General features: G+C 45.8%; 1 protein-coding gene across 5 annotated transcripts in view; it reads left to right on the top strand.

The window, feature by feature from the left end:
• Positions 1 to 6,571, top strand: part of CADM1 (cell adhesion molecule 1) — a 354,634-nt gene extending 348,063 nt beyond the window's left edge. For all 5 annotated transcript variants that reach the window (XM_068989352.1, XM_068989351.1, XM_068989350.1 and 2 more), the window contains 2 exons: positions 1,445 to 1,576; positions 3,608 to 6,571. In XM_068989352.1, the coding sequence (XP_068845453.1) occupies positions 1,445 to 1,576; positions 3,608 to 3,726 (251 nt within the window). In that variant the 3' untranslated portion in view covers positions 3,727 to 6,571. The remainder of the gene's footprint in view (positions 1 to 1,444; positions 1,577 to 3,607) is intronic.
• Positions 6,572 to 12,645: the final 6,074 nt, after the last annotated feature.

Genomic DNA, 12,645 nt, shown 5'->3' with positions numbered 1-12,645 from the left:
TATTTCCCCACATCCTTCAGTACTTAATCTCAGAGCAGAATTGGAAATATCGATAGAAAGTGTAAATCATGCCCTCCTGCTGAAAGCGTTGTATCAGGTTTCGGCTCAAAAGAGCACCATTACCTTTAGCTGTCACGGATCTGTACACTTGATCGATAAACTTCAAATATTATTAGAGGTGGAGGCTTCAGAGATTTGCTCTGTTCTTTGGAGAGAGACAGAAATAAATCTTTCTTAAAAATTGACTCGAATTTGCACTCTCCGTCTTCCTGGTGAAATGCATTTCTCTTAGGCGTCCAGCAACTGCTACGGGGACAGATTTATAGGCCATGTGCTTCTTGTACTGAAAGATTTAAATGGTAAATCCTTCACATATGACTTCACAAATCATGTAAAGTTAAAAGATTTTTACCATTTCTGTTGCTGCTGTGCTTAAATTGTAAGGTACAGCTAGTAAATCATTTTAATGGAGGTGTCGTACTTGACTCAATAAAAAAAAAAGACAATGGTTTAGCTTCCACTCGAAAATGTTAATGTATTAATCAACGGGAGAATAATTGTTTTTTACTACATTATAAATCTCGGGTGCCATTAGAATTTCAGCAAGGGGTGGTGTAGCCACATTCCTAAATTAAAATTGTTTACACTGCCATACATCCATTCTGCATCGCCATAGCTCATGCGGGGTTCATTTTGGAGTTGTTCCCCAGCCAAACATGTCGTTCCTCAGTCGCAAGAAGACATCCCCAGGGAGTGATGCTTATAAAGGAAAATTAATTGCATCGTGGAGTGTTAAATAAATAAAAGAAAAATCGTCTGTGGCAATGGACAATTATTCCTTGCTGTCTTTTTTTGAAATAGGTTTTTAGGTTTTTAGACAGAGGCTTACTCCCTCATACATCCTAAATGTAGCAGGCATGTCACTTGTCTCTAGTCCCCTAATCCTTGTTTTATCTCTAGGCAGCTGGGGCTTTTGAGCTCCTTGCTTTTCCCATGCAAATGCCTAGTAGGGAATAAGTTGCAGGGCATCTCTAGAAAGATGCTCCAGCCGCCCTTCCACAGCTCCTGTAACTGCCTGAAGGTGCCTTTCTGAGCTCCCTTAAATAGTTAGGTCAGCCTCCTGCATAGGATCTGCAACTGGTTGCAGAGAGGGTGAACGCCAAGACCAGGCCAGGATTGGACAGACTCTATTTCTTCTCTCTCTGCTCCCTAAGCGTGTTCACGCATGTTAGCATCCGAAGCCGCTTAGAATGAAATTGCCTTGAGGGGAGAACAGGTTAATTCAGCACTGGACAGGTCCCCTCGGTGGTACTCGACCCATCTCGACTATCCTGACTCCTCCGTTAAGAAAGAAGGTGACCTCTGATCCTGGAGGCAGCGTCTCCAGGGTTTCTGGTGTCTCCCAATAGACTCTACATCCCTATTCCTCTTCTGATCTCAACAGATTCTCGAGCAGGTGAAGAAGGCGCGATCAGGGCAGTGGATCACGCCGTGATTGGCGGCGTCGTGGCCGTGGTGGTGTTTGCCATGCTGTGTTTGCTCATCATTCTGGGGCGCTATTTTGCCAGACATAAAGGTAAGCCAGGGGGCCTCCTGTAAGCTTGGGCAGCCAGGAGGCCTCGTGTCACCGTGGCCCCTGCCTTTGTGGGACTTGGCAAGCTTGTCCTTGAATAGGCAGTTTGGTTTCTGGGGCCACACAGCCTCTTTGATTCTTGGAACTGGGAAAGAAAAAAACAAAAATCTTAGCAGCCGCTGATTAGGAAGGACTCTGAGAGTTGATGAGTAGCACTCCTTGATTTGGATTTTTCTCTAAATAAAAAGCTTTATAGGTTTGTTATTCTACAATCCATCATCAGGGAAAGAGTAAAAAGTCTAAGGGGCTGATGTGTGATTTTGGGGCATGAACCCCAAAATGATAAACAGGGAAAAAGCACCCCCGTGACCTTCTGCTTTGCGGGAAACATGTGGGCTAGCCCTGTGCCCCAGCCCCCAACACTGGATAAGCTGGTCACAGCGGCTGGAATACTTCCTTGGTTTGATGTGCCTTAAAAGCCACATAAATATGTATTTTTAAAATTATCAGTGCAATTGATTTAAATTGCCATTAATCATCACACTTATCAACCGTGCAGTCTGGATGGGCAATCATCTTTGCGAGCGCTCCTCCTCTCTACCCCACGCTGCTCTAAGCCTCTTCTCCCTCTCGGTAATTTATGCTTCCTTTTCTTTTTTGGCCCTGGTCTTTCTCGGGTATTTTTCTCAAGTGCTGTGCAGTGGGCTTCCAGGCCTTTCCTGTAGTATAAACTTGAGGTGCTGGGAGACTGCCGGATGGTAGACCTTGGGTTCAGGGTGAGTCCCCTGAGCACAGCAGTGGAGGTCCAAGGTGCTTGACAGTCACCTTTAGAATCCAAAGTGCCCATCTTGAGTGTAAAACAGTTCGTGGCCCTCCGTACTGGGGGCCCTTCTGTCCATGCCCATGCTCTCTATACACTCTGCCCACTCCCAAGAGGCAGTCTGTTTGGCAGAGAACTCCCAGCCTCTTGGTGTTAATTAAGCTTGATAGAGCCAGGAAGGTCAGGTGAGAAAGCAGGGCTGAAGTCTGCCCAATACTGCGAGTTTCTGGGAGGAGGGTGTACTCTACAGAGGAAAGAGGGACATGGGAGGACCATCCGACTGCCTGCCTTCTCGGATTTGTCACTCTGAAAACGTGAAAGTTCAACAGCCTTTTCTTACTTAAGAATCTTTGCAAGCACGATACCTAACGGGAGGAGGGTGATTATGGGCAGTGCCAGCTCTACCTATATTTCATACAGAGATGCAACCCTTGTCTTTCTCCACGTAAACCGTTGGGACTTGCTGATAAAGAATGTCACCAACTCCGTTAATGTTCTGTCTATTGTCATTATAAAGTGGCTGTGCCAATTAGCAAATCCATGAATCTGGGTCCCAGCTAAAGTGACGTCAGAAGCAAGAATCACTTGTTTCTTAAGGCAGATCCCATGCCTTGCTTCCAGCTGATACAACATCAGATTATTTCTCGATCTGGAACCCCACTCTGCAATGGGCAGCAGAAGAAAAATCAAACCTACTTGTGCAGGTTCAAGCACATGCTCAGTAATGGACAGGCGCCAGTGCTTCCTGAAGACAGGAGGCGAGGGTTCAATAAACAATGTGAGATGACGGTAGAAAATCAGCAGGGCCCTAATTCATTTATTGGCTAATTGCTCTTCCTTGCTTTGGTCTTTAACCATGTACGTGCACATATCTGGCCATTGGTCCTGGGCGTTTACTGTCAGCAGCTCTCCAGCTTCCTGCATTTTTAGCTCCCACTCACGTCTTCTTCTGCTGACATCCTCTGGTCATAATCACGGCTCTAATGTCTCATTTGCTGAATTATATCGCAGCGGTTCAGTTGGAGTGGTGCCTTTGGAACCCCCGGATCCCCATTTGTCTCACCCACCTCGCTCTCTTCTTCCGATTGTTTTTTCCCCTCTGCTGCCTGCACACCACTTCGGCTGATGATGGCCATAAAGCAAGTTGCCATCTCTGTACCACTTTACACAGCGGCCATCAGACAGTCACGGTGCTTTACCCCTTCATCTTTCAGGTACATACTTCACTCATGAAGCCAAAGGAGCCGATGACGCAGCAGACGCAGACACAGCTATAATCAATGCAGAAGGAGGACAGAACAACTCTGAAGAAAAGAAAGAGTACTTCATCTAGATCAGCCCTTTTGTTTCAATGAGGTGTCCAACTGGCCCTATTTAGATGATAAAGAGACAGTGATATTGGAACTTGCGAGAAATTCGTGTGCTTTTTTATGAATGGGTGGAAAGGTGTGAGACTGGGAAGGCTTGGGATTTGCTGTGTAAAAAAAAAAAAATTGAAAAGAAATGTTCTTTGAAAAGTACGCTCTGCTGTTTGACACCTCTTTTTCTGATTGTTTGGTTTTTCAATTTTTATTTCTTCCTACCAAGTCAAACTTGGACGCTTGGATTTAGTTTGGATAGATTGCAGAAAATTCTGTGCCTTGTTTTCCGTTTGTTGGTTGCGTTCCTTCTTTTCTTTTCCCTCCCTCCTTTGTGTGAATTTATTTTTCCCAAAAAATTTTTGGATTTTTTTTTTTTTCCCCAAAAAAAATCTCCCGTTTTGGAATTTGCCTGCTGGGATTCCTTAGAACCTTTTGACCCTCCTTATTTTGTTATTGTTGTTCCTTTCCTTTGTTTATTTTTGAAGCTTTCTGTTCAAAATTCAGTTTCATAAAAGGAGAACCAGCACAGTTTAGATTTCATAGTTCAGAATTTAGTGTATCCATAATGCATTCTTCTCTGTTGTCGTAAAGATTTGGGTGAACAAACCATGAGAACTCTTTGCTGCTGCCCATGTTTCGAATACTTTAGAGCAGTGAAGACTAGAAACTTAGACTGTGATCCAGAAACTGTTCTGTTTGCTGTGGAACTACATTACTGTACAGGGTTATCTGCAAGTGAGGTGTGTCACAATGAGATTGAAACTGTCTTTAATTCTGTATCTGTAGACGGCTCAGTATAGATAATACCCCATGCTGTCCAGAAAGGTTTGGGGCAGAAAGGGCTCCTCCTTTTTCAGTGCCCTAAACAGACCTGACAGGTGAGGTCTGTTCCTTTTATATAAGTGGACGAATTTGAGTTGCCACAGGAGGGGAAGTAGGGAGGGGGGAAAGATAGTTCTGCTCTGGTTATTTCTGTTCCAAATGATTCCATCCACCTTTCCCAATCGGCCTTACTTCTCACTAATTTGTAGGAAAAAGCAAGCCCATGTGGTGTGTGAATGACTGAATGAGACAGGTTTCTTATTTTTTCTTTTTCTTTTTTTTTTCCTTTGTGCTTAGTTAGGAAGGCAGTGGGATGTGGCCTGCATGTACTGTATATTACAGATATTTGTCATGCTGGGATTTCCAACTCGAATCCGTGTGAAACTTTCATTCCTTACGATTTGGCTTGACAAAGGCAGGAGGTACAAAAGAAGGGTCCGTATTGTTCTCAGACCGGCCCGCCGTCCATCTCAGTTCTCGAAAGGTCAGAGCAGAGGTGGAAAAACAGCATGTAGGGGTTTTTCAGTTACTTAATCAAAACTCGGATGTGAGTGTTTTTATCTTTTTACCTTTCATACACTAGCCTTGGCCTCTTTCCTCAGCCTTAAGAACCATCTGCCAAAAAATTACTGATCCTCGCATGATGGCAGCCATAGTGCATAGCTACTAAAATAAGTTACCTTGAACATATCTTAGATGGGGAGCCTTGGGAAAAGGAAGCGGAGTCCAGTTACCATTGACATTTTTTTAAAGAAATGGGATTTTCATTGAAACGTCCAGGAAATCTGGAAGTAGTCCTAACGGACGAAAACTAACTCTTACCACATGCTTTGGTAAGGCTCCAGACTCCAGATTACAGTCCCTACGGAAAGATGGCATCAAAAAAAAAAAAAAAAAAGATAGATCTATATATATATAAATATATATTATATAACATTTTCAGTGAGTAATTTTGGATTTTGCAAGGTGCATTTTTACTATTGTTACATTATGTGGAAAACTTACGCTGATTTATTTAAGGGGAAAAAGTGTCAACTCTTTGTTATTTGAAAGCGTGTTTATTTTTGTCTTTATTTTAACCTTTGATAGAACCATTGCAATATGGGGGCCTTTTGGGAACGGACTGGTATGTAAAAGAAAATCCATATCGAGCAGCATTTTGTTTTCCCCTCTCCTATCCCTAGGCACTTAACCAAGACAAAAAGCCACAATGAACATCCCTTTTTCAATGAATTTTATAATGTGCAGCTCTATTCCGAGCCCTTAGCACCCATTCCGACCATAGTATAATCGTATCAAAGGGTGAGAACCATTTAGCATGTCGTTGAAAGGTTTTTTTCAGCTGTTCTTTTTAGGAAAAAAACAAAAACAACAACAAAAAAATAAGAAAAAAAAAAAACCCTCCCATCACTCATCGAATTGGCATCTCATCTTCGGGGACCGCCCGTCTTTCTGTTTCGACACGTGTACAGTAGTGCAGTGCCCCGACGTGACTCTATGGCTTAAAATGTCGACATGTCTCAGGTTCATGTGTTTTGATTGGTGTTTTCCGTCTCAGGTAGATTGCAAAGTGTAGGCCCCACGCATTGGAAAAGTAATAATAATAATAATAATAAAACAAAGCAAAAACAGGAAATTATGGATTTTAGTTGTATATTGGTTTATGTATTTTTTTCTTAAGTATACAGTGCACTGTTTGAAATGTATTGTTGAGTATTACTTTGTACAGGTTGATCACTTTTTTTAGAGTGAAGAAAGAACAAACTTGTTTTTTGTGTTTTTTAAAGGAATATAAAATAATGAAGGATGTATAATTGATGCCAAATAAGCTTGTTCTTTAGTCACACCAACGTCTGACTTTTCCCTTTAGGCCAGTTCTGTTTTTAAGGTGTACATGAACGATGTGACGGTGTAAGAAATTCCATATCCATATGTTCCATTCGCATTTTGTATTGGTTCATGTATACCATTTTTACAAAAAAAAAAGAAAAAAAATAAGTACTATAAAATATCTGTCTTCTTAATAAAAAAAGATTAATGTTACAAAGTGATCCTTTCATCTCATTATGGACTTCTTACGGACACCTCAGCCTGGGAGAAGATGGGTCCCTGGTCCAACGTCCACCTTAGGACCGCACGCAGGGCCGGAAACACGGGCAGTAGATGCTCGGAGGTGCTGTTGGCCGGGCTTCTTGGAACACCTTCTTTTCCTCTGCTCATCCTTCCTGTTCTCGTTCTCTCCTCCACTCTTAGCGGCCAGGTGGGCCAGGTGTCTGGCATCACGCGGGACCCAGTGATTTGTGCAGGCACGCCGGCTGCAGTGGCAGGCCAGTGGGGAACGGCCCCCCCGGTGGATCCGTCTCCTGCCCCCACTCCCCCGTTTCCACCCACCACCCCACCCACTCCCCTGTGTTGGCTGCTCCACCTGTCTCTTCCTTTGGGATTTCGTGTCTTCACAATCATCCTTCCTTCTTCATTTCCAGTACTCTCTCCTTTAACAAAAAGACAAGGTCTGCAGAGGATGAGCCTGGCTGCCTGCGGGAGATCGTTCTCACTTGCTGTCTAGGCTGCCGGGGCCTCCAGGCCAGGTGGACGACCTGATTCGGCCTGTCACTTTCCCCATTGCCTTGCAGGCCCAGGCGACCACACTACATGGTGACTGATCTCTCAAATGCTCAGATCACACGTGAGCGGCCCCAGACGGCCCTTTCCCACCGCTCACCCAGCTGTGGCTGAGTCTGTCCCCTTTTTCTCTCTTCAGGCAGGTGACGGGGAAAGCTCGGCAGTGGGAGAAAAGGTAAGCTCCAGAAAATCCAAATGAGGCTGTGGGCCTCATTTCAGCCTCTCCCATCCCGGCCTGGCCTCTCACCTGTCTCTGTAAAAATCAGCAAATCAGACACGTGGTTATGGAGCTCCTGCTGCACGTTCAGCCTTGTGAGAAACACAGGGAAGCGTAAGGTTGTCCCTGCAGACTAACCGGGGCATCAGTGACAGCCACAGGAAAACATGAAGTGGTCCCCAGCCATGGGGGAGGTATCCCAAGTATAAGGAGCCCAGAGAGTGCCAGGGGAATTTCTTGGAGAAGGAAAATCAGAGGAGGCTGGAGACTCAAGACAGTGTCCTAGAGGAGCTGGGACTCCAGCTGGACCTTTAAGGAAAGTTTAGTGAAAAGAGAAGTGAGTCCAAGGTACAGACAGCATTAAGCCCAGCCAGTCTGCTAGTTCGCATGGGAAGAATAAAGCAAAATCAAGGCAGGCACGGAGGGTGGGATCAGTCTTGTGGGTGTTCTCAAAGTCCAGACAAGAGTTAAGATTCCAGAGGCCTCTCCTAGCCTCTGCCCCAGGGCAGGGGGCAGTGGGGAGCACTATCATCAGACTCTAAAAAGACCTGTAGTGACAGAGCCTAGAGATCAAGGGAGACGGGAGAGATCTAAGAGACGGCCTTGGTCCCTATCCCCACCTCATCATTTGTTAGCTGTGAAGCCTTGGGCGAGTTTCCCCACCTACGTGGCCTTGTTTTCCTGCTCTGTAAGGGAGGGGTCACCATGTTAAGAGAGAGAAGTCAGATTGGCTGGAAGGGCTTATCGAATAATATGCCAGATGTGGTTACATGTTAGTCATAATACAGGATAGATGCAGATGGTGATTAAAGGTACAAGGTTACCCAAGGATACCAAGATGCGGTTAGGGCTCAAGTGGAGGGAGCTATCTGGGCTCCTGTGCAGGTGGACACACCATGCCCTTGTGAAGCTGGTCTTAGGACGTCCAAGGATCCCCTTGTCCCCACCACACACTAGTGTAGTTATTCCAGGCCACATGCCATATGGAATGTTGAGTCCCACACCCACTCCCCTTGTCTGTCACATGAGACTCCAGATGCAGCTGTGACCTGCAGAGAAGGGGGACCCAAGAAAGACCTTAACTGAACTGAGGCAAATGTGAGGTGGTGATTGAGTTCCAGGGGGTATGCAAAGAAGCATGGTTGCCCGCAGCAACCCATGTCAGCAGGAGCTTGATAAGTGGCCTGGTCCTTCCTTTGGTGTAGGAATGAAACGGTCCTCAGTTCCTCCAGAGAGTTTTCACAAATGTTTTGGCCAGCTTGTGTTCTCCAAATACATCAACTGGAACCCCCAGGTGCTATGTGGGTGTTAATTGGCGCAATCTTTCACTGTCCTCTGTCTACTTGCAATGTAATTCTTGCACTGCTGTGGACTTAACTCCATGGAAAAATGTTCCTTTGATTCTGCCATCCAGAGCCTTTAAACAACCAGGCAGTCACCGTGCTACAGGTGGAAGGACCCTGCTAAAACAAAGGCATTTTGGTTTTATTATAAAATCATGCCTACTTAAGACCTTTTTTACACTCACACCCTTTTCTCAGGATACTAAGTACATGGCCCTTAATCATGAAGAACTGGCAGCCAAATTTGGGGTGAAATTTGTGGCCACAGCCGCACATATATAGTTGGGAAATATTTCCAGAATGAAGCACTTAGACGTCCTGACACAGTGTACAAGCAAAGGGAAAGCGACTCTTGGCCGTCGTCCAAAAGAACTTGTGGGCAAATAAATTGAAGTCAGTCGTAGGCACGTAGTAGGCACTCAGCAAGTAGTAGATCATTACAGGGAGACAGCCAAGCATCCGATTGCCCGAATCTCACTTTCCACTTAGTCTGAACAGATCACCAATTCTGTATTTCGATCTTGACATTTATAACTCCATCCTCCATATAGCAGCTTTCAGATCGGACTTGCAGTAACGAGCCAGCCGGCCCTATTCAACCCATCATTCTCAAGGACCTACTGGAACAGCACATCTGTCCTTCCCAGTGGGGGATGACATATTGGAAACAGCTAAGCAAATCCTCTGGTGGCTCAGACGGTAAAGCGACTGTCTACAATGTAGCAGACCTGGGTTCGATCCCTGGGTTGGGAAGATCCCCTGGAGAAGGAAATGGCAACCCACTCCAGTACTATTGCCTGGGAAAATCCCATGTACAGAGGAGCCTGGTAGGCTACAGTCCATGGGGTCGCCAAGAGTCGAACACGACTGAGCGACTTCACTTTAAGCAAACCCTCACCCTTGCCCACTTATATTGTAAGGAGCCTTTAGAGTGAGGTATGCCATGTTGGAAAAATACACACCATAATCCCTGCCTTGTGCTCATCTCAAAATTGTGCCTCCAGTAAGAGCCACAGTATTCAATACCCCCATACCAACCCCCCAACCCCTCCACCCCTCCCCCACCAACCACCCGCTCCCCCAACACACCACGGGCCGGCAAGAGGGTGATAGGCACAAGAATAATGTGAGCACCCCAAAACTGAGACTTCAAATCAAGAATCATTCTAAAGTCTTTCAACCCTCAGTTTCCAGGCTTGTTTTTTGTGTTTTTACTTTTCCTTCCAAAGTGAACGTAGAATGTCTACTGCCCCTGGTGGTCAGTGCAGGAAATGCAACTGGAACCTTGAAATTGAAATATGGAATTAATTCCAGCAAGGAACTTAAAATCTACTGCTTTTTCTCTTCACACATGTACACACCCACTCTCAATTCCCATTTTACTCCCTCCTAATCCTTGGAGGTGTTGAGCTGTGGGTGGTGATTCCGGGGAAAATGAAGACTGTCACTGAGGGTGAAATCAACGCAGGACTTCAGCTGCCCTCTAGACGTGCACTGCCCACAATCATATTTCAGACATGATCGTCTTAAATCTTCCTTAAGTGCTATCTTCTCAGGTTAATTAATCACCAGGCTTAAACTTGCTGTTACCAGCAGGAAGTCCATCCTGAAGTCAGCAATGTTACGATTGCATCTTCTAATACTGTTTATCCTGCATTAGTGTTTACTTAGGGGGAAAATTGATCCGTAATTGATATTTCAGTCTTCCAGAGCTGGTGTTGGAAGAGCCTAATGCAAGCCTTTAATAGCAAGCAAATATTTAAATCCCTTAATGGTTACTGAATATTGAAATGTGTGACTTTATTACTCTTTTTGGTTTGTTTTCTCTGTAGTTGTGTATTTCATCGTTTAAACTTGCAACGGATGCTGGCAGGCTCCAGTCTAGCTAATCCACAAAAGCTGTTTGCCCAGACACAGCAGCCCTGATTAAAAAGTATTGCTATGGAAGGAAGCCTTCTGCACCAATCAGACTCTGTTAGCTAGTGATGAAATTACTATCCATCTCTCTCTCTCTCTCTTTCTCTCCCTCTCTCTAGGCCTGTTTTCTCTAACCTCCTCTCCCAGAATAAAGTGATGGGGGCAGCTATAGTGTTGCAATTAGGAGCATGAATCTTTTATCGTTTGGACAAGGAAGGGAAAATGCCATTACTGTCAACTGAAATGTCCTACTTGGGTTTTTTTGCTCCTACTTCCCTGCCAAAGCCCATTGCTGCTGCTGAAAGTGTGTAACATTCACAGCTGTTCTTGATGGCTTGATTCTTAACACAGCCAGAAATGTAGCCCGGGAGATGCTTAAGACAGTTTATGGAAAATAATAGATTTCCTTGCAGAGACACCAATGCATCAAGAAGGGTTCTGAGTCACGCTAGACCCAGCCAAGATCACCAATTTTCTCCCTCTCTGGCTTCAGTAACAGTGGCTATTGCTTAAAAAAAAAAAAAAAAAATCAGGCCCTCTTGAATCCTCTGTTTTCCTGGTTGGTTTCTATCAGCACCCACAAGTCTCTGGCTACGGTGGCCTCTGTCTCACCACTCACCTCCAGCAGCCGTGAAATCTGACCAGAAGCAGAGCCTGCCGACACGGAAAGGGAAGGACGCTGCAGAGCAGAGAAGAACTCCCAGGAGAGCCAGCCGCTCAGAGCTGAGACTAGGTGTACCCACAGAGCTCCAGAGACAGAGGTGGCCGTGTTGAAGGTCACGGCTACCGTCCTAGTGCGAAGGTGGGGGTCCTTCCCTGCATGGCACCCCCACGTGGCCATCAGGAATGCCAAGAAGTGGCATAGGTAGCTCTGCGAATTTCAGCCATCCAGCCCCATCACCACGCTGCCTCCCAGAGCCAACCCTTAGTTAGGAACCTCTGGGAGGAAAAGCCCTCCCTTGGGCTGGTCAAGAGGGAGTAGCTTCTCCTACACAAACATTTGGAAGGCTGCAAGGAGGAAACAGCAAACAGTGCGTCACAAGGTTGCAGCTTTCAGACTGTTCCTGCAAATGCATGTCCAAAGCCATGTGTCTCTTCTCCCCAGAGTGCCTCCCCAGTCGTGCCTGCAGGAAAGGTAGAGGCCATCGGCCAGCTCTCCCCCACCCTTCCGCCTGAGGTGCAGCCACAAACACCCCCAGCCGGGTTGCCGCCTCTCTCCCACTGTTTTCATTCTCAGCTTCTCCTAAATGGAAACCATTAATCATACTAAATTGTGCAATGATTCCGTGATAGGGAGAATGCTGATGGCAAAAATCATTCTCCTTTGTTGTGCCAAGCAGGCAAGAGGCAGAAGGATTAGCTCGTTGCCCTGCCTGGCTCCTTGCAAATGCTGACCGTGTGTTTGCCCACGCAGCTGCCTCTGTGCACACAGCTTATTTTAGCACTGGTTCTAAGGCATCCAACTGTTGACAGAATATGAGGCGCCCAGCCACTTCTTCCTGATTCTGAGGACCACTAGTAAATTTGTGACTGTGGGCGCTCCCAGAAGTCTTTCCAGTCTCAACAGCCCTGGATCCAGGGGGAAGCATGCTGTGGGTCTCGTGGCAGGCTCAAGGTGGCCTCAGACAGGATGAGCTGGTAGGGTGAACTGTGCCCCCCACGCTCCTGCCAGCTGGGTTTCGGGAAGAAGCCAGGTGTGGGTACCAAGGAGGGTTTTTTGTGTGTTTTTTTTGCCTTTCAGAATTTGATGCCTGCTTCGCTTTCGACAAGCCTCTTTGTAAGCCACCCCTTCTGAATTAGAATCATTTTCCAAAAGCTCTTAAGCTATGATTAATGCCAGGGCTGTTTTTTAACAATCATCCTGCCAGTCTTAAGCTGTAGTCATTTTCAATAATTTGGAGTGCTCAAAGGCAAGCCAGGAGTTTGTTGACAACAAAACCCATAAGAGCACAGCCAGGCAGCCACAAAAG

Source organism: Capricornis sumatraensis, chromosome 16 (assembly GCF_032405125.1).
Source record: "Capricornis sumatraensis isolate serow.1 chromosome 16, serow.2, whole genome shotgun sequence".
In the NCBI taxonomy this organism is placed as follows: domain Eukaryota; kingdom Metazoa; phylum Chordata; class Mammalia; order Artiodactyla; family Bovidae; genus Capricornis; species Capricornis sumatraensis.
The sequence above is the reverse complement of the archived record's forward strand: the minus strand, read 5'-3'. Positions and strand labels throughout refer to the sequence as shown.